The 22708-nt window shown below is 51.6% G+C and overlaps 1 protein-coding gene across 2 annotated transcripts in view; it reads right to left on the bottom strand.

Moving 5' to 3' along the window:
• Window positions 1-22708, bottom strand: part of POPDC3 (popeye domain cAMP effector 3) — an 86942-nt gene that overhangs the window by 9072 nt on the left and 55162 nt on the right. For both annotated transcript variants that reach the window (XM_078782904.1, XM_068123976.2), the window contains exon 7: window positions 11365-11473. In XM_078782904.1, the coding sequence (XP_078639030.1) occupies window positions 11365-11473 (109 nt within the window). The remainder of the gene's footprint in view (window positions 1-11364; window positions 11474-22708) is intronic.

Genomic DNA, 22708 nt, shown 5'->3' with positions numbered 1-22708 from the left:
AGGTTAATGAGTGAAAACTATCTGGGGAAATGGGGGAGAAACACGTGGTCGAAGAACGAACGAACGAATAAGAATGAATAAACGAATGAGAACAGAGAAGGAAATGTTTTTTTTTTTTTTTTTTTTTTTTTTTGAGTTGAGATTTTTACACAAGGAAGTAGGCTATGGGTGAAAAGCCTGGGAATACAGAGAACGAAAGTTATTGGATCACAAACGATGGACCGCTGAAAAAAACAGCCTCAAGGTTGTACAGTGCACACTGTACAAGGCCTCAAGACACGACACGAATTAACACGATTTTCAATACAGGTATGAAAGATTTGCACCGAAAAATCTTCGTCGGGACACAATATACGTACAACACCATAAATAAATACAGTTTTAACGAAAATACAAATGGGAACAATCACTTAACTTCGATTTCAAATCGTTCGCGACGCGGCAAAGGCCTTGCTCGCGACACGGCAAACAGACGATCAATTTATGAAAGATAAACACCGAGAAACAACCAAAGTTGCACAAAATAACTTGACACACCGAAAGATAAATACAGTTTCGACAAAATACAATTGTGAACAGACTTAACTTCGAAAAACGTGGAGACCGTGTGGAGCTTCGAAAATCCCTGCCGCCGTCTCCAAGATCTCGCGAGATCTCCCTATCTTATGGTTAATGATCTCTTATGGTTAATGCTGACAAATCTCACAATCTTACTATGTCTCTCCGAAAACACCGCCTGGACAACCCTCCCATCTACTTTCTCAACAATCCTCTCCAGGAAGTTCTGTCACTCAAGCTCTTGGGTCTCACAATCTGCCATGATCTTTCCTGGGAAAACCACATTTCCAAGTTGGCCTCCAAAGCCAGTCACCAAATGGGCATCCTCCATCATGCGAAGTCCTTCCTTGGCACACCTGAGCTCCTCACCATATACAAGGCTTTCATCCGCAGCTCAATGGAGTACTGCTCTCCCCTCTGGGCTGGTGCTCCTGCCTCAAACCTAGCTCAGCTTCACGCTGTTGAAACCAAAGCTTTCAGAATCATAGGAATCTCCCGCGATGAAGCTAACTCCGAGGACCTATCACTCACTCACCACAGGCAGGTTGGTGGTCTTTCTGTCTTCTACCGACTTCTCTCCGGCCTTGCTCCCTAGCCCTGTCTGTGCTCCGTCCCCCAAATATTCCTACAGGTCGCACAAGATCTGCCAGCAACCCTCTTATGGTTAAACTGCCAAAATCAAGACTCTGCTCACCTTCACTCTTTCATTCCTCTTTTCTCCGGCCTCTGGCACAAACTCCCTCACTCTCTTCAATCCCACTCCTCCCTCCAGGTCTTTAAAACAGCTGTTCACCACCATCTCTTATCTTCCCCCATCCAAAAGCTTGACCTTTTCTACCCCAGATCCACTTTTTTTGAAATACCAACTTCTTTCCTGGAAGTCCTAGCTGTGTCCATGTGTTTTTTTTTAACCTCTCCCCCCTCTACCCTCCTTCCCATGCCTCTTCCCCCCACAGATCTCCAGATGTCCCTGCTCTCTGCTGTTGTACTTGTGTGCTTCCCCCTCTCTCCCCATCTTGTCTCCCGCTCCCTTTATTATGTCTTATGTGTTCGTTTGTTTTTTTTGTCATTAATGTTAGCTCTTACATGAGCCTCGATCTTGTATAGAACCCCCCCCCCCCACCCCCACATTCACGTGATACTTGCAGATAACGCAGAACGGGCACTACCCGCTGCTGCAGATCTGCCCAATCATCTCATGGACACCATAACACCGACCGTGGCTGATGCGACACCTCCACCCATAGGCGTAGTGACTGCGGGGCGGACAGGGCGACCGCCCCGAGCGCGAACGTCAATGAGGCGTCAAATAGCACCCCCCAAAACACGTTTTCATGCTCCATTTGTTTGTACTGTATATAAATCATAATACAACGGACTTGTGAGAGCACGAGACGTAACTTTCGGAACCACGTTTTACAATTTAAACTCTGCGCTATGTGTCAATGTGTCATGTCCATGTTTACGAACTCTTTCCATCCAGTTTAACATTTTAAATTACTTTTCGTAATTACTAATCACCTCCGTACAGTAAATGAAACCGTGTTACAGTGGTAGTAATTATCGGGATGCCTGCTGTGTACATCTCTTATCTTGTCTAACATGTTTAGTATGCAATCTGTAATATGGAGATCGTCTATAGGCCCGAGGGATGGAGGATAATAAATGTTGGGCAGTTATTTCCTAATTATTTGTCGATCACATCCAGATGTCGATCACATCAAAACCCACTAACGCTACAGTAGAAATTTGAAAACAAGGAAAAATCATAATACCATCCTTATGTAGCGGTTCCCGCTGAATGTACACAATCGCCTTGCACCTGCCAGGACGCGGCCAGGGCGCGATCGCCATGCCGGGCTCGTCCGGACGGGCCCAGACGCACCTCTCCTGGGCACGCCCGGACTCGCTGTTCCCGGGCACGCCCGAACCTCCCGGGCACGCCCGGTCTCGTCTTTCCCGGGCATGCCCGCTCTCGCCTTTCCAGGGCTCGCCCAGAGCGCCCGGGCACGCCCAGCCTCGACTTGCCAGGCCGCGTCCAGGACGCCCAGGCATGTCCAGACTCGCCTTTCCAGGGCTCGCCCAGAGCGTCCGGGCATGCCCGCTCTCGCCTTTCCAGGGCTCGCCCAGAGCACTCAGGCACGCCCAGCCTCGACTTGCCAGGCCGCGTCCAGGACGCCCGGGCATGTCCAGACTCGCCTTTCCAGGACTCGCCCTTGACACCCGGGCATGCCCGGTCTCGGTTTTCCCGGGCAAACGCCCCGGCATAAATGTGTATATATATTGCTGCCCGATAAACGGGCTTGTCAGAATACCTGAGCTGTTTTGTTTCAATAAAGCAACTCGGACGAATTCCGTCTTTGGTCGCGTCAATTCTTTCGACTCACGTTGGAGCGCAGCTCCTTCACTGGTGACCTACCGACATGGACACGGCAGTGACTCTTAAACTGCCTACCTTCTGGGAGGCTCACGCGGCTGTTTGGTTCGCCCAGGCGGACTCCCAGTTCGCCCTGCGAGGCATCACCGCGGACGACACCCGCTTCCACCACGTCGTGGCAGTGCTCAGTTCCGCCACCGCGGCCCGTGCCCTGAGCCTCCTCGAGCACCCGCCGGCTACTGACAAGTATGACGCGCTGAAGACGCTCCTCCTCGACGCTTTCGCTCTCTCACCGGCGGCACGCGCACGGCGCCTGCTCGACCTGCCCGAGCTCGGCGACACGCGCCCGTCCGAGCGCATGGACTATATGCTCTCGTTGCTCGGTGAGCACTCTCCGGATTTTCTGTTCCGCGAGCTGTTCCTTCGCCAGCTGCCTCACCCGGTACGCCTCGCCCTGGCTGGCACGTCGATCACCGATCCCCGTGCCCTCGCCAGGGAAGCCGATAAGATCTCCTCGGTGGGCCAACACATCGGCGCGGCTACCTGGAGCCTACCGCCATCCGAGGCGACGCCCACGATGCCCGAGCGCCCTGCGCGGTTGGAGGCCGAACTGCCGGTGCAACTGGCGGCTGCCACGCCGCGCCGACCGCTTCCGACACGACGGCCGGGGCCTCCACCTGACCAGGCGTGGTGTTATTACCACGCAAGGCTCGGACGTGCCGACCCCCGTGCACTTTCGGCAAGTCGGGAAACGGCCGGGCCGGCGTTCATTCCCAGCCATGAGCGCCGGCCACTCGGGCAACTTGCTTTTTATTCGGGACAAAGCGTCCGGGCGGCGTTTCCTTTGTGATACCGGCGCCCAACTGAGCGTCATACCCGCCTCCGAGCAGGACAGGCGGGATGCCGTTTGCGGCCCCTCTTTGGTCGCTGCTAATGGCTCGGCCATACGCACTATCGGCCCGCGCGACGTCACCCTCTGCTTCGGCAGCCAGCGCTTTCAGTGGACCTTTGTGACCGCCAGCGTCCCCATGGCTTTGCTGGGCGCCGACTTCCTCTGCGCGCACGGGCTGCTGGTCGACGTCAAACGACGTCACCTTGTCAACGCCGAGACCTTCAGCTCCCTGGCGTGCACGATGAGCAGCTCCGCGCCGACCGAACTGGCGTGCGCCCTCCCGACGGCGAACGAGTTCGCTCGCCTGCTCGCGGAATTCCCGGCCCTCACGCGGCCGACGTTTTCGGCCGTCGCAGTGCGGCATGGGATCGAGCACCACATACCCACCGGTCTACGCCAGGGCCCGCCGCCTCGACCCGGCCAAGCTCGCCGTGGCAAAGGCCGAGTTCGACGCGTTGGAGCACCTCGGCATTGTGTGGCGCTCCAATAGCGCGTGGGCCTCACCACTGCACATCGTGCCAAAGCCGGGGGGCGGATGGCGCCCGTGTGGCGACTACCGCCGCCTCAACGACGCTACCACCCCCGACAGGTACCCGATCCCGCACATCCAGGACCTTTCCGCCCATTTGGCGGGATGGGTCATATTTTCCAAAATTGACCTGATACGGGGATACCACCAGGTACCTGTCCGGGCGGCCGACGTCCCGAAGACGGCCGTCATGACGCCGTTCGGCCTGTTCGAATTTTTGAGGATGCCGTTTGGCCTCAAGAACGCGGCCCAGGCATTCCAGCGCTTAATGGACGGCGTGCTGCGCGACCTGCCATTTCTTTTCGTCTATCTGGACGACATCCTCGTCGCTAGCACGTCCCGCGCCGAGCACCTCCTCCACCTCCGAACACTGTTCGGTCGCCTCAGCGAGCACGGCTTAATTGTCAACCCGGCCAAATGCCACTTCGGCACGACGACCGTTGACTTTTTGGGCCACCGCATCACCAAGACCGGGGCCGTGCCGCTGCCGACCAAGGTCGAGGCCATCACCACGTTCCCGCGTCCCCGTTCCATCAAGGCCCTACAAGAGTTCCTCGGCATGGTGAATTTTTATCACCGATTCGTGCCCCGAGCTGCTCAGCTCATGCGGCCCCTTTGCGAGGCCCTCCGGGGCAAGCCGGCCAAGCATGACATCGTTTGGTCAGCGGCCATGGACGCGGCCTTCGCGAGCGCAAAACGGGCCCTCGCCGACGCAACGCTGCTGGCTCACCCGGTGCTCAACGCGCCCATCGCCCTCACTACGGACGCCTCCAACTACGCGGTGGGCGCCGTCCATGAACAATGGGTGGACGGGGTTTGGCAGCCACTCGCTTTTTTCAGCCGGCAACTCCGGCCGAACGAGTTAAAATACAGCACGTTCGACCGCGAGCTGCTCGGTCTATTCCTGGCCGTTCGCCATTTCCGACACCTCCTGGAGGGCCGCCCGTTCACGGCTTTCGTCGACCACAAGCCGTTGGTCTACGCAATGGGCAAAGTCACGGAGCCGTGGTCGGCCCGCCAGCAGCGCCACCTCGCCGCCGTGTCGGAATTCACCACGGACATCCGGCACGTCGCCGGCAAAGACAACGCCGTGGCCGACTGTCTTTCTCGGGCCAGCGCGAACGCGGTCCACCTCGGCGTGGACTTCGCGCTCATGGCGGCCGACCAGACCACCGACACCTCGGTCCAGGCCCTCCGGGCGGCGGACACGGGCCTCCGCCTGGCCGACATCACCTTCGCGGGCACCGTCCTGCTCTGCGACGTCTCCCAGGGCCAGCCTCGCCCCATCGTGCCCGTTTCCTGGCAGCGCCGCATCTTCGCCTCCATCCACGGCCTTTCTCACCCGGGCCGGAAAGCTTCTCAGAAGCTGGTGTCGGCGCGTTTCGTCTGGCACGGCCTTCGACGGAACGTCCGTGACTGGGCCAACGCCTGCACGGCCTGCCAGCGGGCCAAGGTCCACCGCCACACCCAGGCCCCGCTAGCCCCTTTCACCGTGCCTGCACGGCGTTTCGACCACGTCCACATGGACCTGGTGGGTCCCCTGCCCCCATCGCGGCGGTTCACCCACCTGCTCACCATGGTGGACAGGACCACCAGGTGGCCGGAGGCCGTGCCCCTCACCTCCACCACCACCGCCGACGTGGCGCAGGCGTTCATCGCCACCTGGGTCGCGCGCTTCGGCGCACCGGCGGACATCTCGTCCGACCGCGGCCCACAGTTCACGTCCGAACTTTGGGGCACGGTCGCCCACTCGTTGGGGGTCATGCTGCACCGCACCACGGCCTACCACCCCCAAGCCAACGGGTTGTGCGAGCGGTTTCACCGCTCCATGAAGGCCGCACTCATGGCCGGCCTTCAGGACGTCGGTTGGACGGACGGCTGCCGTGGGTCCTTTTGGGCCTCCGCACGGCCCCCAAGGAGGACCTCCGGGCGTCCGCCGCCGAGCTCGTCTACGGCCAGCTGCTCCGCGTCCCGGGCGAGTTCGTGCCCGACGCTACCAGTCCCTGGTCCGCCGCACACCAGCGCTCGGACCTCCAGGAGGCCGCCCGACGATTTGCCCCCGTGCCAACGTCCCGCCACGGTGGCCCCCAGTCCTACGTCCCCCCGGCGCTTCACACAGCGGAGTACGTCTTTGTGTGTCATGACGCGCACCGGGGGCCACTCCGGCCGCCGTACGACGGGCCCTTCTGGGTCCTGCGACGGGGCGACAAGTCCGTCGTCGTCGTCGACGTCGGCGGCCGGTCGGACCGGATCTCTGTGGACCGCCTCAAACCAGCGCACGTGGACGTCGACCGACCACCATGTTTGGCCCTTCCTCTGCGGCGAGGCCGCCCTCCGTCCACAGTTCCCCCCGCTCGACCACCCACCACCAGATCGGACCCCCCCCCCCCCCCCCACGACCCTCCAGGGGTCGCTTTGGCCGGGTCATCCGGACCCCCCTTAAATTGACCCTGCCGGTGCAGGTCGATTCTGGAGGGGCGTGTGTAGCGGTTCCCGCTGAATGTACACAATCGCCTTGCACCTGCCAGGACGCGGCCAGGGCGCGATCGCCATGCCGGACTCGTCCGGACGGGCCCAGACGCACCTCTCCTGGGCATGCCTGGACTCGCTGTTCCCGGGCACGCCCGAACCTCCCGGGCACGCCCGGTCTCGTCTTTCCCGGGCATGCCCGCTCTCGCCTTTCCAGGGCTTGCCCAGAGCGCCCGGGCACGCCCAGCCTCGACTTGCCAGGCCGCGTCCAGGACGCCCGGGCATGTCCAGACTCGCCTTTCCAGGGCTTGCCCAGAGCATCCGGGCATGCCCGCTCTCGCCTTTCCAGGGCTCGCCCAGAGTGCTCGGGCACGCCCAGCCTTGACTTGCCAGGCCGCGTCCAGGACGCCCGGGCATGTCCAGACTCGCCTTTCCAGGACTCGCCCTTGACACCCGGGCATGCCCGGTCTCGGTTTTCCCGGGCAAACGCCCCGGCATAAATGTGTATATATATTGCTGCCCGATAAACGTGCTTGTCAGAATACCTGAGCTGTTTTGTTTCAATAAAGCAACTCGAACGAATTCCGTCTTTGGTCGCGTCAATTCTTTCGACTCGCGTTGGAGCGCAGCTCCTTCACTTCGACGAAACAAAGAACCCACCAAAGCAACTTCCTACACACTTATCACGTGACCTTGCACACCCTCCAAAGTTACAGAATGGCTAATATTTACCGTCACAAACCCACAAATCACACTCTCGCACACCCAGCACGGATTCAGACCAAATCATTCCAACACCACTCCAATCACAAACCTCACAAAACCCACGAACGCTACAGTAGAAAACTGCCAAAGCCCACTAACGCTACAGTAGAAAACTGCCAAAACCTACTGACACTACAGTAGAAAACTGCCAAAACCCACTAACGCTACAGTAGAAAACTGCCAAAACCCACTCACGCGACAGTATAAAACTGCCAAAAGCCACTAACGCTACAGTAGAAAACTGCCAAAACCTACTAACGCGACAGCAGAAAACTGCCAAAACCCACAAACGCCCCAGTAGAAAACTGCCAAAACACACTAACGCCACTGTAGAAAAGTGCCAAAACCCACTAACGCTACAGTAGAAAACTGCCAAAACCCACTAACGCTACAGTAGAAAACTGCCAAAACCCACTAACGATACAGTAGAAAACTGCCAAAACCCACTAACGCTACAGTAGAAAACTGCCAAAACCCACTAACGCGACAGTAGAAAACTGCCAAAACCCACTAACGCGACAGTAGAAAACTGCCAAAACCCACTCACGCTACAGTAGAAAACTGCCAAAACCGACTAACGCTACAGTGGAAAACTGCCAAACCCACTAACGCTACAGTAGAAAACTGCCAAAACCCACAAAGGCGACAGTAGAAAACTGCCAAAACCCACTAATGCTACAGTAGAAAACTGCCAAAAACCACTAACGCGAAAGTAGAAAACTGCCAAAAGCCACTATCGCTGCAGTAGACATCAGCAAAGTGTTTGACACACTTCTGAAACTCTAACTCACAAACAAAACACTCAACACAAACATGTATAACAACACCAAACACTGTCTGGCCAACTACTCGTACCTATCATGCAGTCGTATCACTTTTGACACCAGGTCGTTACACACACGATGGGCCTTCCCAACCTTTGTGTCACAATGAAGGAAAAAGGGGACACAAAGCAGTTTTTATTATCGCACTATATTTAATCGTGGTACAATTGAGGTACCTACCTCTGCAACGACTCCTAATTCTTCCATTTTGTATTTTGTACATGAGAAAGTCATTTCTGGAGATGAACTTCCTCCATAACAAGGGATGTCGCCACTAAAACCTACCTCATTCTCATCCACCCTCTCTGAAAAAATGTCCACTTCTCCCTTCGTTGACCTCCACACCCCTTCCGACCTCACTGACTACTACAACCACACTCTCTCCTCCTGCCTTGACCAGCTTGCGCCTGTAAAAACCAAAACAGTTTCTTTCACCCATTCTGCTCCCTGGTTTACCCCTGAACTCCGCCTGATGAAAACTCGTGCTCGCCACTTGAAAGACTCCGCAATAAAACAGGTCTCACAGTTCACTCCCAAGCCTACAAGGACCACCTACAACACTACAAAGATGCCCTCTCCCGCGCCCGCTCCGCCTACTACTCTCAAATTATCCACTCTGGCTCCAGAAACCCAAAAGCACTCTTCTCGACAATAAACAAACTCCTCCGCCCCCTGAACACCACCACCCAGTCATTCACAGTAGACAACTGCATCTCCTTCCTCTCTTTCTTCCAACGCAAAATTGACAACATCTACAACAGCTTGACCACCGCTGCACCCGCTCCCCCTCCAACCACCTCCCCCCCCTTATCCTGCCATCCCCTGTCTCAATTCTCCCCAGTCTCCCCTACTGACCTCTCTGAACTCCTCATAGGAATGAAAACTACCACCTGCACTCTTGACCCCATCCCCTCCAGCTTTGTCAAGGCCTCCCTTCCTGCTCTCTCTCCACTTATCATTGCAACAATAAACTCCTCCCTGTCTACAGGCATCGTCCCACCTTCCCTCAAAATTGCTGCTGTTACCCCCATTCTAAAAAAACCTGGTCTAAACCCTGACACCCTAAACAACTTCAGACCCATCTCCAACCTACCCTTTCTGTCAAAAGTTTTGGAACACGCTGTAGCCACTCAACTCAAACATCACCTCTCTGCCAATAACCTGTATGAAACATTCCAATCCGGATTCCGCTCCAACCACAGTACTGAAACTGCTCTCCTCAAAATCACCAACGACCTTCTCCTCTCCTCTGACGCTGGCAACCTCAACATTCTCATCCTCCTCGACCTCAGCGCTGCCTTTGACACCATCGATCACACCATCCTCCTCACCCGACTTGAATCCACCTTTAACGTTACCGGCACTGCCCTCTCTTGGATTAAATCATACCTCTCTGACAGACGCCAGTTCATCTCCATCAATAACTGCAAATCCCCCACTGCTCCCCTCCCCCAAGGTGTCCCCCAAGGTTCAGTTCTTGGCCCCCTCCTGTTCATCCTTTACCTGTCCCCCCTCGGTCACTTAATCCGCCGTCATGGTCTCCAATTCCACTGCTTCGCCGATGACATCCAGCTTTTCATCTCCACCAAGTCCGTCTCCACCGACACCCACTCTATCCTGACAAACTGCATCACTGAAATAAAATCCTGGCTTCAAATCAACTTCCTCAAGCTTAACTGTGATAAATCTGAAATAATCATCATTGGCCCAAAAACGCTCACAAAATCCACCCATAACTTTGCCCTCAACATCGACGGTATCCCAGTATCCACCTCCCCTCACATCCGGAATCTTGGCGTCATCTTTGACCAAACCCTCTCCTTCGACAAATACACTAAACAGATCACAAAGTCAGCCTTCTTTCACCTGAAAAACATTGCCCGTCTCCGCTCATCCCTCTCCTCCACGGCTGCAGAAACCCTCATCCACGCCTTCATCACCTCCCGTCTGGACTACTGCAATAGCCTCCTCTATGGTTCACCCTCAAAAATCACCAATAAACTCCAATACATTCAGAACTCCGCTGCCGGTCTACTCACCCATTCCCAGACCCGTGACCACATCACCCCCGTCCTTTACAAGCTTCACTGGCTCCCCATCCCCCAGAGAATCCAGTACAAAATCCTCCTCTTGACATACAAAGCCCTCCATAACCTGGCCCCATCCTACCTGGCTGACCTCCTCTCCAGACACACTCCCACCCGCAACCTCCGCTCTGCTGGTACCAACCTCCTGACCCCCTCCATCCGGACCAAATTCAGATCCTGGGGGGACAGGGCCTTCTCCATCGCTGCTCCCACCCTCTGGAACTCACTACCTCACACCATCAGAGACTCCTCCTCACTCACCACATTCAAAACATCACTAAAGACCCACCCGTTCAACACTGCATTCAACATTCAACCCACAGCATTTAACCCCTGACTATCTCTTCTCCTTCTCCCTCCTTTTGCTTTAAATATTTCCCTATTGATTCTTGTCTTTTTGCAATTGTTGTTTTCATGTATTGTTATGCATTATGTTTTCCACTCTGTCAAAGCGCCTTTGGGCTTCTTGAAAAGCGCTATACAAAATAAATGAATTATTATTATTATTATTAAAACAGCTCAGCCAGCCTGTGGTCCTCCAACCGCATAAATATGATGCCGACGCCATCTTGGAGGATGTCGTGTGCCATATTTACTTTGAAAACCTTGAGCGGTTACATCGCAGTGATCAAGGGCCACACTCGTCCGGGTCGACAAACACATGTCAACATTTAATCCTCCAGACTCCAAATCAACCATTGACATTACATTTGTTAAACTATATCAATTAAGTTTTCTATTATACAATGTTATTCTTCATGATACATTTTAATCTTCCCAAAATTGCTGCACCAGCTCATGGCTCCACCACGTGAAGCCTTGTTTTAGGCAATATGGATTGTTGTGCTGTTGTATTGTTATACCTGGAATGTTGCCATTTCTTCAGGGTTCAGAGATTCCCATTCAGGAGAATCCAAGAACTGTAACGACTCCACTGTGTGAAGAAACCTCTCTCCTGACGTCACACGAGCACTGCAGGTGAGAAGACGACCATTGAGCTAGTACATAATATGTAGACATGGCTAATGTAGTCATAAATCTTACAATTTTTTTATTTTTATTTTTTATTTTTTTGTATATAAAATCGAGGCTCGTGTAAGAGCTAACATTAATCACAAAAAGACAAACTGACACATAAAACAAGATAAAGAGAGCGGGAGACAAGATGGGGAGAGAGAGAGGGAAGCACACAAGTACAACAGCAGAGAACCGGGACATCGGGAGATCTGTGGGAGGGAGAGGGCTTGGGGGGAGGAGGCATGCGAAGGGGGGGGGGGGGGGTGGGTGGGAGAGGTATAAAACACATGAACATTGCTAGGACTTCCAGGAAAGAAGTCGGAATTTCAAAAAAGTGGATTTGGGGTGAATTAACGGGAGTAGAAAAGATCAAGGTTTTGGATCGGGGAAGATAAGAGATGGTGGTGAACAGCTGTTTTAAAGACCTGGAGGGAGGAGTGGGATTGAAGAGACTGAGAGAGTTTGTTCCAAAGGTGGGAGAAAAGAGGAATGAAGGAGTGAAGGTGATCAGAGAGTCTTGAGTTTGGCAATTTCACCATAAGAGGGTTGCTGGCAGATCTTGTGTGACCTGTAGGAATATTAGGGGGACAGAGCCCAGAGAGAGCTGGGGGATCAAGGCCGGAGAGGAGTCGGTAGAAGACAGAAAGACCACCCACCTGCCTGCGGTGAGTGAGTGAAAGGCCCTCAGAGTTAGCTTCATCACAGGAGATTCCAATGATTCTGAACCGAGCTAGGAGTGAGGAAGTAGCCCAGAGGGGGGAACAGTATTCCATTGAGCTGCAGATGAAAGCCTTGTATGTGGTGAGGAGCTCAGGTGTGCCAAGGAAGGACTTCGCACGATGGAGGATGCCCAGTTGGCGACTGGCTTTGGAAGCCAGCTTGGAGGTGTGGTTTTCCCAGGAAAGATCATGGCAGACCATCCCCATCACCCATCTCTTTCAAATCTTCCCCCTTGCCCCTCCCCTCCAAATCTTCCCAATCACCTATTCCTTTCAAATCTCCCCCCACACCCCTCCCCTCCGAGACTCTCCCTCGCTCCTCCCCTCCTAGACTCCCCTCTCACCCCTCCTCCTCAAAGCGTCCTCCCCGCTTCTTCCCCCTTCCAACTTTCACCTTCATCTCCCTCAACCTTCTGCCTCGCTCTTCCCCCTCGTCAAATAACACCTCACTGCGCCTCTCCCAATCACCATCAAACCTTTTGTCTGCCCCATTCTTCCCTTTCTCCAAGTTATTCTGTAATCTCCGACACACCTTCAACAGCTCTCCCTACCTCTTCCTCCTCTTCCACATCTTACCCTACCGCCGCCCCCCCCCCCCCCCCTGTTCTGTATCCGATGCTCCCCCTTCCTCTTCCTTAACAGTATGGACCTCAAACATCCGGGGCCTTCACTCAAACTTGTCTGATCTCTCCATACAGGTTGCTTCTGACAAACCAGACGTGATCTGCTTAACAGAAACTTTCCTCCTTCATGATGTCTCTGATTCCTTGGTATCTCTCCCAGGTTACTCCCTCCTCCGGTATGATAGACCTGAGCCTCGTCCTGTAGGTGGGGTTGCTATCTTTATAAAAAACTCTCTTCCTCACTCGCCCTGCACTGCCCTCTCTCCACCTCACCCCCAGGAATACCTTTGGCTACGGCTTCCCCTTCGCTCCCACCTTTTGTTCATATGTGTGTTGTACCGTCCACCAAACAGGGATAACTCCATCTACATCTCGCTGTCTGAGAATATGGACCAACTTCTATCTACCCATCCCAACTCTCTCTTCCTCATATGTGGTGATTTCAACTGTCACCATGCCAGTTGGCTGGGTGTGGGTACCTCTCTCACCAGCCATGGCTCTTCAGCAAAGGACTTCTGTGACTCACTGGGACTGACACAATCGGTCAATTTCCCGACCCGGATTTCAGTCAACGGAGCATCTTCTCTTCTGGACTTGGTTATGACTAAATTCCCTGAAAATGTCTGCTGCTCTTCTTCTGCTCCAATCGGCTCTTCTGATCATGTGCTTGTTAAAGTGGACATCTCTCTGACCATTCTCAGAGAGCCTCCTCAGCGTCGACGAGTCTGGCATTTCACTCAGGCCAACTGGCACGGTCTTCAAGCAGCCATCAATCATCTGGACTGGTCTCCCATCTCTACTGCCTCTGACATAAATTCTTCCTGGGAATTCTTCCAAAGCAAACTGCTCTCTCTCATGCACAGATTTATCCCATCTCGTCTTCTGTTGTCATACCCTTCCTCCCGTCCATGGTACATGGAATCTTGTGGTGAGGCTATTGCCCAGAAACAACTTGCTTTTGTCTCCTGGAAAGCAAATCCAACGGAAGGAAATCTCATTTCCTTTCACAAAGCCCGAAACAAGTGTGTGTCCACCCTCAGGAGAGCCAGGAAACAATATCTCTCCGTTCTCAGGACCGAACTCTCTTATCTGTCTCCCTCTTCCAAATCCTGGTGGCATCTGGTCAAATCTGTTTCTGGTGTTTGTTCCCCCTCCATCCCCTCCCTCACCTCAAATGGCCACACGGCTGACTCCGTCTCCTCTTTTGGTATCCATGGAAATCTCCACGCATGGCTGGCGGACTTCCTCTCTAGTCGTAGTCAACGTGTGGCCCTCAATGGGTTTCTCTCATCTCCTCTTCCTGTTCAGGCTGGAGTTCCACAAGGCAGTGTTCTGGGCCCTGTGCTTTTTCTGGTCTTCATCAATGATCTCTCTGACTCTCTTGAAAATCCTCTGTATCTCTTTGCTGATGACTCTACTCTCTGTCACTCCATTCTTCATCCCTCAGATTGGCAGTCTGCAGCCTCCTCACTCTCTGCAGACCTGGACAAAATCACAGACTGGGCAAACAAGTGGAACATGTCTTTCAATCCTGACAAATCTCACACTCTTACAATGTCTCTCCGAAAAGACCGACTGGACAACCCTCCCATCCACTTTCTGAATAATCCTCTCCAAGAAGTTCTGTCACTCAAGCTTTTGGGTCTCACTATCTGCCATGATCTTTTCTGGGAAAACCACATTTCAAATGTGGCCTCCAAAGCCAGTCACCGACTGGGCATCCTCCGTCGTGCGAAGTCCTTCCTTGGCACACCTGAGCTCCTCACCACATACAAGGCTTTCATCCGCAGCTCAATGGAATACTGCTCTCCCCTCTGGGCTGGTGCTCCTGCCTCACACCTAGCTCGTCTTCACGCTGTTGAAACCAAAGCATTCAGAATCATTGGAATCTACCGCGATGAAGCTAACTCCAAGGGCCTCTCACTCACTTCCCGCAGGCAGGTTGGTGGTCTTTCCGTCTTCTACCGACTCCTCGCTGGCCTTGCCCCCCCAGCTCTCTCTGGGCTCTGTCCCGCAAATATTCCTACAGGTCGCACAAGATCTGCCTGCAACCCTCTTATGGTCAAACTGCCAAAATCAAGACTCTCTGCTCACCTTCACTCCTTCATTCCTCTTTTCTCCCGCCTCTGGAACAAACTCCCTCACTCTCTTCAATCCCACTCCACCCTCCAGGTCTTTAAAACAGCTGTTCACCACCATCTCTTATCTTCCCCCATCCAAAACCTTGATCTTTTCTACCCCCGCTAATTTCACCGCAATTCCACTTTTTTGAAATACCAACTTCTGTCCTGGAAGTCCTTGGTGTCCTTGTGTTTTATACTTCTCCCTCCCCCCCCCCCCCCACGCCCCACCCCTTTCCCACGCCTCCTCCCCCCAAGCCCTCTCCCTTCCACACATTTCCCTGCTCTCAAATGTTGTGTTTGTGTGCTTCCCCTTCTCTCCCCATCTTGTTTTCTGCTCCCTCTTTTGATATATTTTGTTTGTCTGGTTGATTTGTTTTTGAAGTAAATGTTAGCTCTTTCACGATCCTCGATTCAGTATACAAAAAAAAAGAAAAAAAAAAGACACTGACACCCAAAATCTTGAGTGACAGAACTTCTTGGAGAGGATTGTTGCGAAAGTAGATGGGAGGGTTGTCCAGTCGGTCTTTACGGAGAGACATCGTAAGAGTGTGAGATTTGTCAGGATTGAAAGACATGTTCCACTTATTTGACCAGTCTGTGATTTTGTCCAGGTCTGCAGAGAGTGAGGAGGCTGCAGACTGCCGAACTGAGGGATGAGGAATGGAACGGCAGAGAGTGGAGTCATCAGCAAAGAGATGGAGAGAATTTTCCAGAGAGTCGGAGAGATCATCGATGAAGACCAGAAAAAGCAAAGGGCCCAGAACACTTCCTTGGGGAACTCAAGCCAGAACAAGAAGGGGAGATGAGAGAAATCCATTCAGGGCCACACGTTGACTACGACCAGAGAGGAAGTCCGCAAGCCAAGCGTGGAGATTTCCATGGATACCGTAGGAGGAGAGTTTGGTGAGCAGAGCGGGATGCCAGACCGTATCGAAGGCACGTGATATGTCAAAGGCATGGGAGACAGCTCTAATTTTCTGTTTGGCATTGAGGACCTCCATCCATTGTTGAGACAGCAGAAGCAGCATGTCCAGAGTAGAATGACCTGGTCTGAAACCAAAATTGATGATCAGAGATCAAGCCATTGGAGAAGAAGAAGGATTTGATGTCAGTCATTTGATGATGTCATTTGATGTCAGATTTGATGTCAGATTTTGATGTCAATCATTTGATTGTAAATACGCATGAACACGCCACGGTACACAGGTTTTCCATTGGCATTTAGATACGACATCTGTGCAATGAAATACTGACCAGCATTGCAGCAGAATTTGGTTTTACTGCATGGAATTCCAACCCAGGACCTACTTACAGGTGACGGTGCACGCTGTCATAATGCTACTTACTGTTCAACATACCTGGATACAGCGGGATAATACATCTTAATATAATGGAGATAATACAAACAACAACAACATGCATTTTAAAGGCCATTTTCCCTGCTAGAGCGGGGCTTAGCCTTGCGGTCCCCATGACAATCTTCTCCATTTTGCCCTATTTTCTGCATCTCTCCTTGTTAACCCCCTTGCCTGCATTTCTTCTTCCACCATCTTTAACCAAGTCTTTCTCGGTCTTCCCCGTCTTCTACTTCCTTCTACATTCATTTCCATCACTCTTCTCAACCAGTCACTTTCATCCTTCCTCAACACATGACCAAACCATCTCAACCTGTTCCTCTTCACAGCATCAATCACAGGCTCTATTCCCATCATCTTTCGCAATTCATCATTTGTCTTCCTCTCTCTCAACGATACTCCGCACATCCGTCGAACCATTCGCATTTCCACCCTTTCCAACCTTCGTTGCTGCTCTACGTTCATTACCCATGTCTCGCTCCCATAAATCATAACACTTCTCACACATGCAGCATACACCTTTCCCTTCAGCTTCAACGACACTCCCCTCATCATCAGCACACCACTCAATTCCCGAAACTTCTTCCATGCACATCTCACTCGAGCAACCGTTGCCGAGTCTGATCCACCTTCTCCATTCAGCATGTCTCCGAGGTAGCAAAATGTTTTCACACCTTCCAGCTTCATGCCGTCTCCAAGATCCAACTCAACATTTCCTCCATCTGCAGCTCCCTCTGTGCACACCTTACATTTGAATGTAGATGCCACACTGGTTGATGACCCTCTCAGACCACTACATTTTTGATGAACCCACTCAGCGCATTGTACATTGAATGGAGTTCACTCCGACACCCTTTCTACACACAGCACAGGGCCACTTCCCAGTTCTTTCCACCTCACCACATGCTTTACCACTTGCCATCACCTTCGTCTTTCCGATATTCACCTTCAGACCTTTTGTCTCCATACATTCCTTCCACGTGTTCATCTTTTCCTTCAGTCCATCCATACTTTCCGCAATCAACACCAGATCATCTGCATACAACAACTCCCACGGTAAACCCTCCTTTACGTTCTGAGCCAGCACCTCCATCACAGCTACAAATAGTAGTGGACTTAGTACCGACCCCTGATGCACTCCCACCTTCACCTCAAACTCACCACTGTTCCCGTCCTTCGTCCTTACAGCTGTGCGCGCTCTTTTGTACATTGCCATCACTACTCTGATCAACCATTCCTCCACTCCTAACTTCCTCAATGCCCATGTCAATACTTTGCGTGGAACCCGATCGAATGCTTTCTCCAGATCAACAAACCCAAGAAACAACTTCTTCCTCTTCTCCATGTACTTCTCCTGCAACTACCTCACAATGAAAAGCGCGTCTGTCGTTCCTCTTCCTGGCATGAATCCAAACTGCATTTCGTCGATCTTCACTTTCTTCCTTATCCTCCTCTCCAACACCCTTTCCAATACCTTCATTCCATGCTCCAATAACTTTATCGCTCGGTACGAGCCACACTCGTACCGAGCGTACCCGTGGAAAGGGTCACCTTTCCCCTTGTATAGAGGGACGAGGGTACTCAGTTCCCAATCCACTGGAATGCGGCCTTCTTTCACCACCAGATTACAGATCTCTGTCATTCTCTTCATACCCCAACTTCCTGCTGCCTTCAACATATCTTCCACAACTCCCGTCGGCCCTCCCGCTTTTCTACCCTTCATTGCTTTTATCGCTTCCTCAACTTCCTTCTCAGTTATCTTCTCTGCCGGTCCTAAAACTGGGTTACTCTCTATGTTGCCATCCCATTCATTCTCTGTATTCAACAGCATTTCCATATATCTTTTCCATCTTCCTTTAATTCCATCTGGGTCGACAACGATTTGTCCCACTTCATCCTTCAAGCAACTCAACCCCATCACATCACACCTCTCTTTCGCTATCTGCTTTGCAATCCTGAATACTGCTTTCTGACCCTCTTCCGAATCCAAGCGTTCTCCGAACATTTTCCTACGTGCCTCCTGCGCCTTTGCTACCTCTTTCTTTGCAGCCTTCCTGGCTGCCTTATAACTTTCATGCTCTGCTGTTTCTGCTCCCGTACCCTTCGCCTTCTGTCACTCCTTGAACTTCTTCCTCTTCTCGTCAATCCTCTTTCCAACTTCATCATCCCACCACCATGTTTCCGAGTGCCTCGGTGGTCCTTTTGTCCATCCACATACCTCACCAACAGTTCCCAACAGACTAGCTTTCATTGACATCCAACCACTTTCAAGCTCAACCACATCATCCTCGACCCTACTCAGCCTCTCTTTTAATGCCTCCCTTACTGTCACCTCTTTCAACCTCCACACCTTCATTCTCGGTTGGTACTTCACCCGCCGAGCTCTCCTCGCACCTTTCACCCTTACGTCGCAGACAACCAAGTGGTGTTGTGAAACAGCCTCCTCCCCCGGGATCACCTTTGTGTCCCGGAGGTGCCCCCTATCTCGCCTACGCACCATCAGGTAGTCAACGGTTGTCGTCGACCCACCTGACGTGTATGTAACAAGCTTATTATCCTCTTTCTGGAACTGAGTATTACAAATCAACAAATCAGCTCCATCAGCAAACTCCAAAATCCTTTCACCTTCTCCATTTCTCACACCATATCCGTAACCCCCATGAACTCCGTCAAAACCATCCATACTCCTTCCCACATGTCCATTTAGGTCTCCTCCTACCACAACAACTTCCTCATCTTTCACGTTTTCCATCAGCTTCTCTATCGCACACCAGAACCTGTCCTTCTCTTCATCGCTTCGACCAACCTGCGGAGCATATCCCGAGATGACGTTCACCAAGAGCTTTCCAATCATCATTTTCACCATCATCAACCTATCACTCACTCTAGTCACACTCACCACACTGTCTACAAACTCCTCAGAAAACAGGACACCAACACCATTCACGCCCTCCAGGCACCCTTGCCACACAAACTTGTATTTCTGTCCCTGCCTACCCTTCACCATTCTCACACCACTTCCCTTCCATCTCGTCTCTTGCACACAACATATGTCCACTCTTCTTCTGACCAATACTTCCACCACTTCTCCTGATCTCCCTGTCATTGTCCCGACATTCCATGTCCCAAACCTCAGAAACCGATCTCCACTTTGGGCTGTACCCTGCCCATATGTAGTTGTAATTGTCATGGTTCTCATTTTGAGGCAATCTTTTTATGGCCGGATGCCCTTCTTGACGCCAACCCTCTTAGTCGCCTCTTACGACACGCAGGGATACGGCGTACCTATTCTTATCCAGGGTACACACCGGGAAACGTTTAACACATGGAAATTCTGGGGGGTGGGGGGGAGGGCGGCGTCAGCATCACGGCTGCGGTATAAACATATTGTTACAGTACGCGGTTAAGGATGGTATGCTTGCCGAGCGGAGGCTCCGCGACCGAACAGTTGTTCCCCGACTAAACCCGATTCACCCAAACGTTGGCCGTATCGCGCCACAGATATTCAATGGGGAAAAGACTAAGACGACGAATGCAAAGAGGAAGAAGAAGAAGACGTACAGAAGAGTAACGGGGTTTATTATTACTAGGGCATTGCCCGTACTATATCTATATCTAAAATTATATCCCCCCCCCTCTATTTACATGAAATGGTTTGGTCCAAAGCGAACGGCTTGCGAGTCCGGTGACAATCCCCCCCCTCTATTTACATGAAATGGTTTGGTCCAAAGCGAACGGCTTCCGGAGTTTGGTAAAGAAATCGCCATCGCGTGCACAAACGCGCAGGAAAGCGAATGAATCGCAAATTCGTTTTTATTAGTTTTAAAACATAGTTTAACGCCAACATAGTTTGCAAACGTGAAATAAATGAATACGCTCTCAAATGTGCCATCCGAGGCAGAGTGTGTCCGCCACGTTCGGCACACGCGATAGTTCGCTGCTCTCTGATTGGTTGAATCGTTTTTTGGACATAGCTCGGTAAGTAATTGTCCGATTAATATGAAACCTTGAAAAGGCACATCCTCGGGTCCCCAGCAATATACCTGGCAAGTTAAAAGTATATCGGACCCGTGGTTGTCGAGAAACAGCGGTCACAGACAAACGTACAGACGTACAAACGTACAGAGATTACTGGAATTATAGATAGATTTGCACAGTGCACACACATAAGCAAAAAGAGCAGTCACGGGTATTTACAGCGGACATGAAAAAGCAGGTAACACAGTGCAAATTACTAGCTTATACTGACTTAGTTTACTACCCAGGACAGCACGAACAGAACAAACTCACGTACGCAAATGGATGGAAGGGTAGGAATCGTTTGGAGGGATGAGCAGGTGGGATCACAGGGCACAGCGAGCAGGTCCACTCCGGGCGGGAAGCGAGGAGCCAGCAGCTCCTTGTATTCGGCTTTACAGCGCACGCCGGCAGCTCCTTGTATTCGGCTTTACAGCGCACGCCGGCAGCTCCTTGTATTCGGCTCTACAGCGCACGCCGGCAGGGTCACTCGCTGCCCCGTCAGGGCTTCACACGGCTGGTTGAAACGGGGCTGGTTGAAGCGGCTCTTTGTCAAAGGCTTTTCGTATCTCTCACGCAACTCCGGTGCAACTCTGAACTCTCTCCCGGTGGACTGCCAACCCTCTTACGCACCTGGACTCATCTGCCGTATCCCTGGTGTAGCTTGTCCCAGCGATCGTCGCACCCTTCTATCATACCTTCAGCGCGGGTCTGACACGCCCTCCTCGGTTTCGGTACCGCCCTCCCCCCCGTGCTCTGTTTCGTGACCTTGTATGGTAATCCCACGGGCTTGTCTCCTTATTTGGGCATGGCGCCGACGGCACGCCCCTCGTGGCGAGCCACGGGCTTGTTTCCTTATTTGGGCATGGGGCTGAACAGCCCCGCCCTTCGTGGCGCGCCCTGGGCTTGCCTCTCCCGGGCGACCCCGCCCCTCCTGTTCAAACAGAGCACGGAGCACATATTCACTATAGCAGCGAAACGAGAGGGCGTGCACCCCACGCTTGTGAACTGCTTTACCCGCAGATGGAGAGTTTGGCTGGGAAATGGAAGTATTGAAGGGGAGCTATTCTTAATTGATTCGGTGCAATGGAGTATTATTTTAATGGAAGACAAGGCCTTACCCTAAAACACATAATAAGATATAAGCTACTGAACAAGGGTTTTATCGTGTCCTTCAATGTGGTGTTTCATGGAATAACTACCGGGACGCCCTTTTTACCTTTACACAACTCTGGAGGCAGGAGGGGCCATATTCAAACAATGTTACACAACAATTTACCACAATACAATACACACAATCAAAAAAATGCAATCCTCATATCCGCAACAATATTTAAATAAATATTTAAACAAAACCATGAAAAACAATCTGGGAAAAGTCTCTAAGTGAGAACGTGGATTTGAGAAAGCAGGAGCAGAGGTGAAAGAAAAACGAGATATAGGGGGCGGGGCACAAGTCGAGACGAGGAGGCCGCACGAGACACCAGGTCGCACGAGGCGCACGAGGCGCGAACAAAGAAACGACTAATTACACACAAATTTGCAACAACTACAAAACCAAAACCAAATAGAAACACACAATAACACATACACAACAAAATACCCAGCGAAATTTGACAAAGAAACGAACGGGAAAACACTCAAACTTTGATGCCGTGGAGAGATCGCAGCAAGCCCCGTCGCTCGAGGGACCGGAAGTCCGATATATATGTGTATCCGGAGATAATGCGTATCTATATATCTGTATATATATCTATCTATCTATCTATCTATATATATATATATATATATATATACATATATATATATATATATATATATATATATATATATATATATATATATACGTATATATATATATATATATATATATATATATATATATATATATATATATATATGTGTGTGTGTATATATATATATATATATATATATATATATATATATATATATATATATATATATATATATATATATATTGTTGCAGATATGAGGACTGTATTTTTTTTGATTGTGCTTTATTATTAATATTGGTTATTCTGCGCCTCCTGCCTCCGGAGCTGTGTAAAGGTCAAAGGGCGTCCCATAATTAGTCCATAGAGCACCCACACCACAGCTAATCATAGAATACCCCTGTTCGATAGCTTATATCTTATTATGTGTTTTAGGGTAAGGCTGTGTCTCCCATTAATTTAAATACTCCATTGCACCAGTGAAAGAGATAGATTCCCTTCATTCCCATTCCCAAAAACCTCCATTCCCCCTTTCGTCGATTGGAAACTACCTCCGCTCCAACAATTGCCGCCATTGACCACGAGGCAGGGTTGGGGAAGAAAGGCGGGTCCCCACCTCG

Source organism: Myxine glutinosa, chromosome 8 (genome assembly GCF_964187855.1).
Source record: "Myxine glutinosa chromosome 8, kmMyxGlut1.1, whole genome shotgun sequence".
Lineage (NCBI taxonomy): Eukaryota > Metazoa > Chordata > Myxini > Myxiniformes > Myxinidae > Myxine > Myxine glutinosa.
Note: the sequence above shows the minus strand (reverse complement) of the source record. Positions and strands in the feature narration are given on the sequence as shown.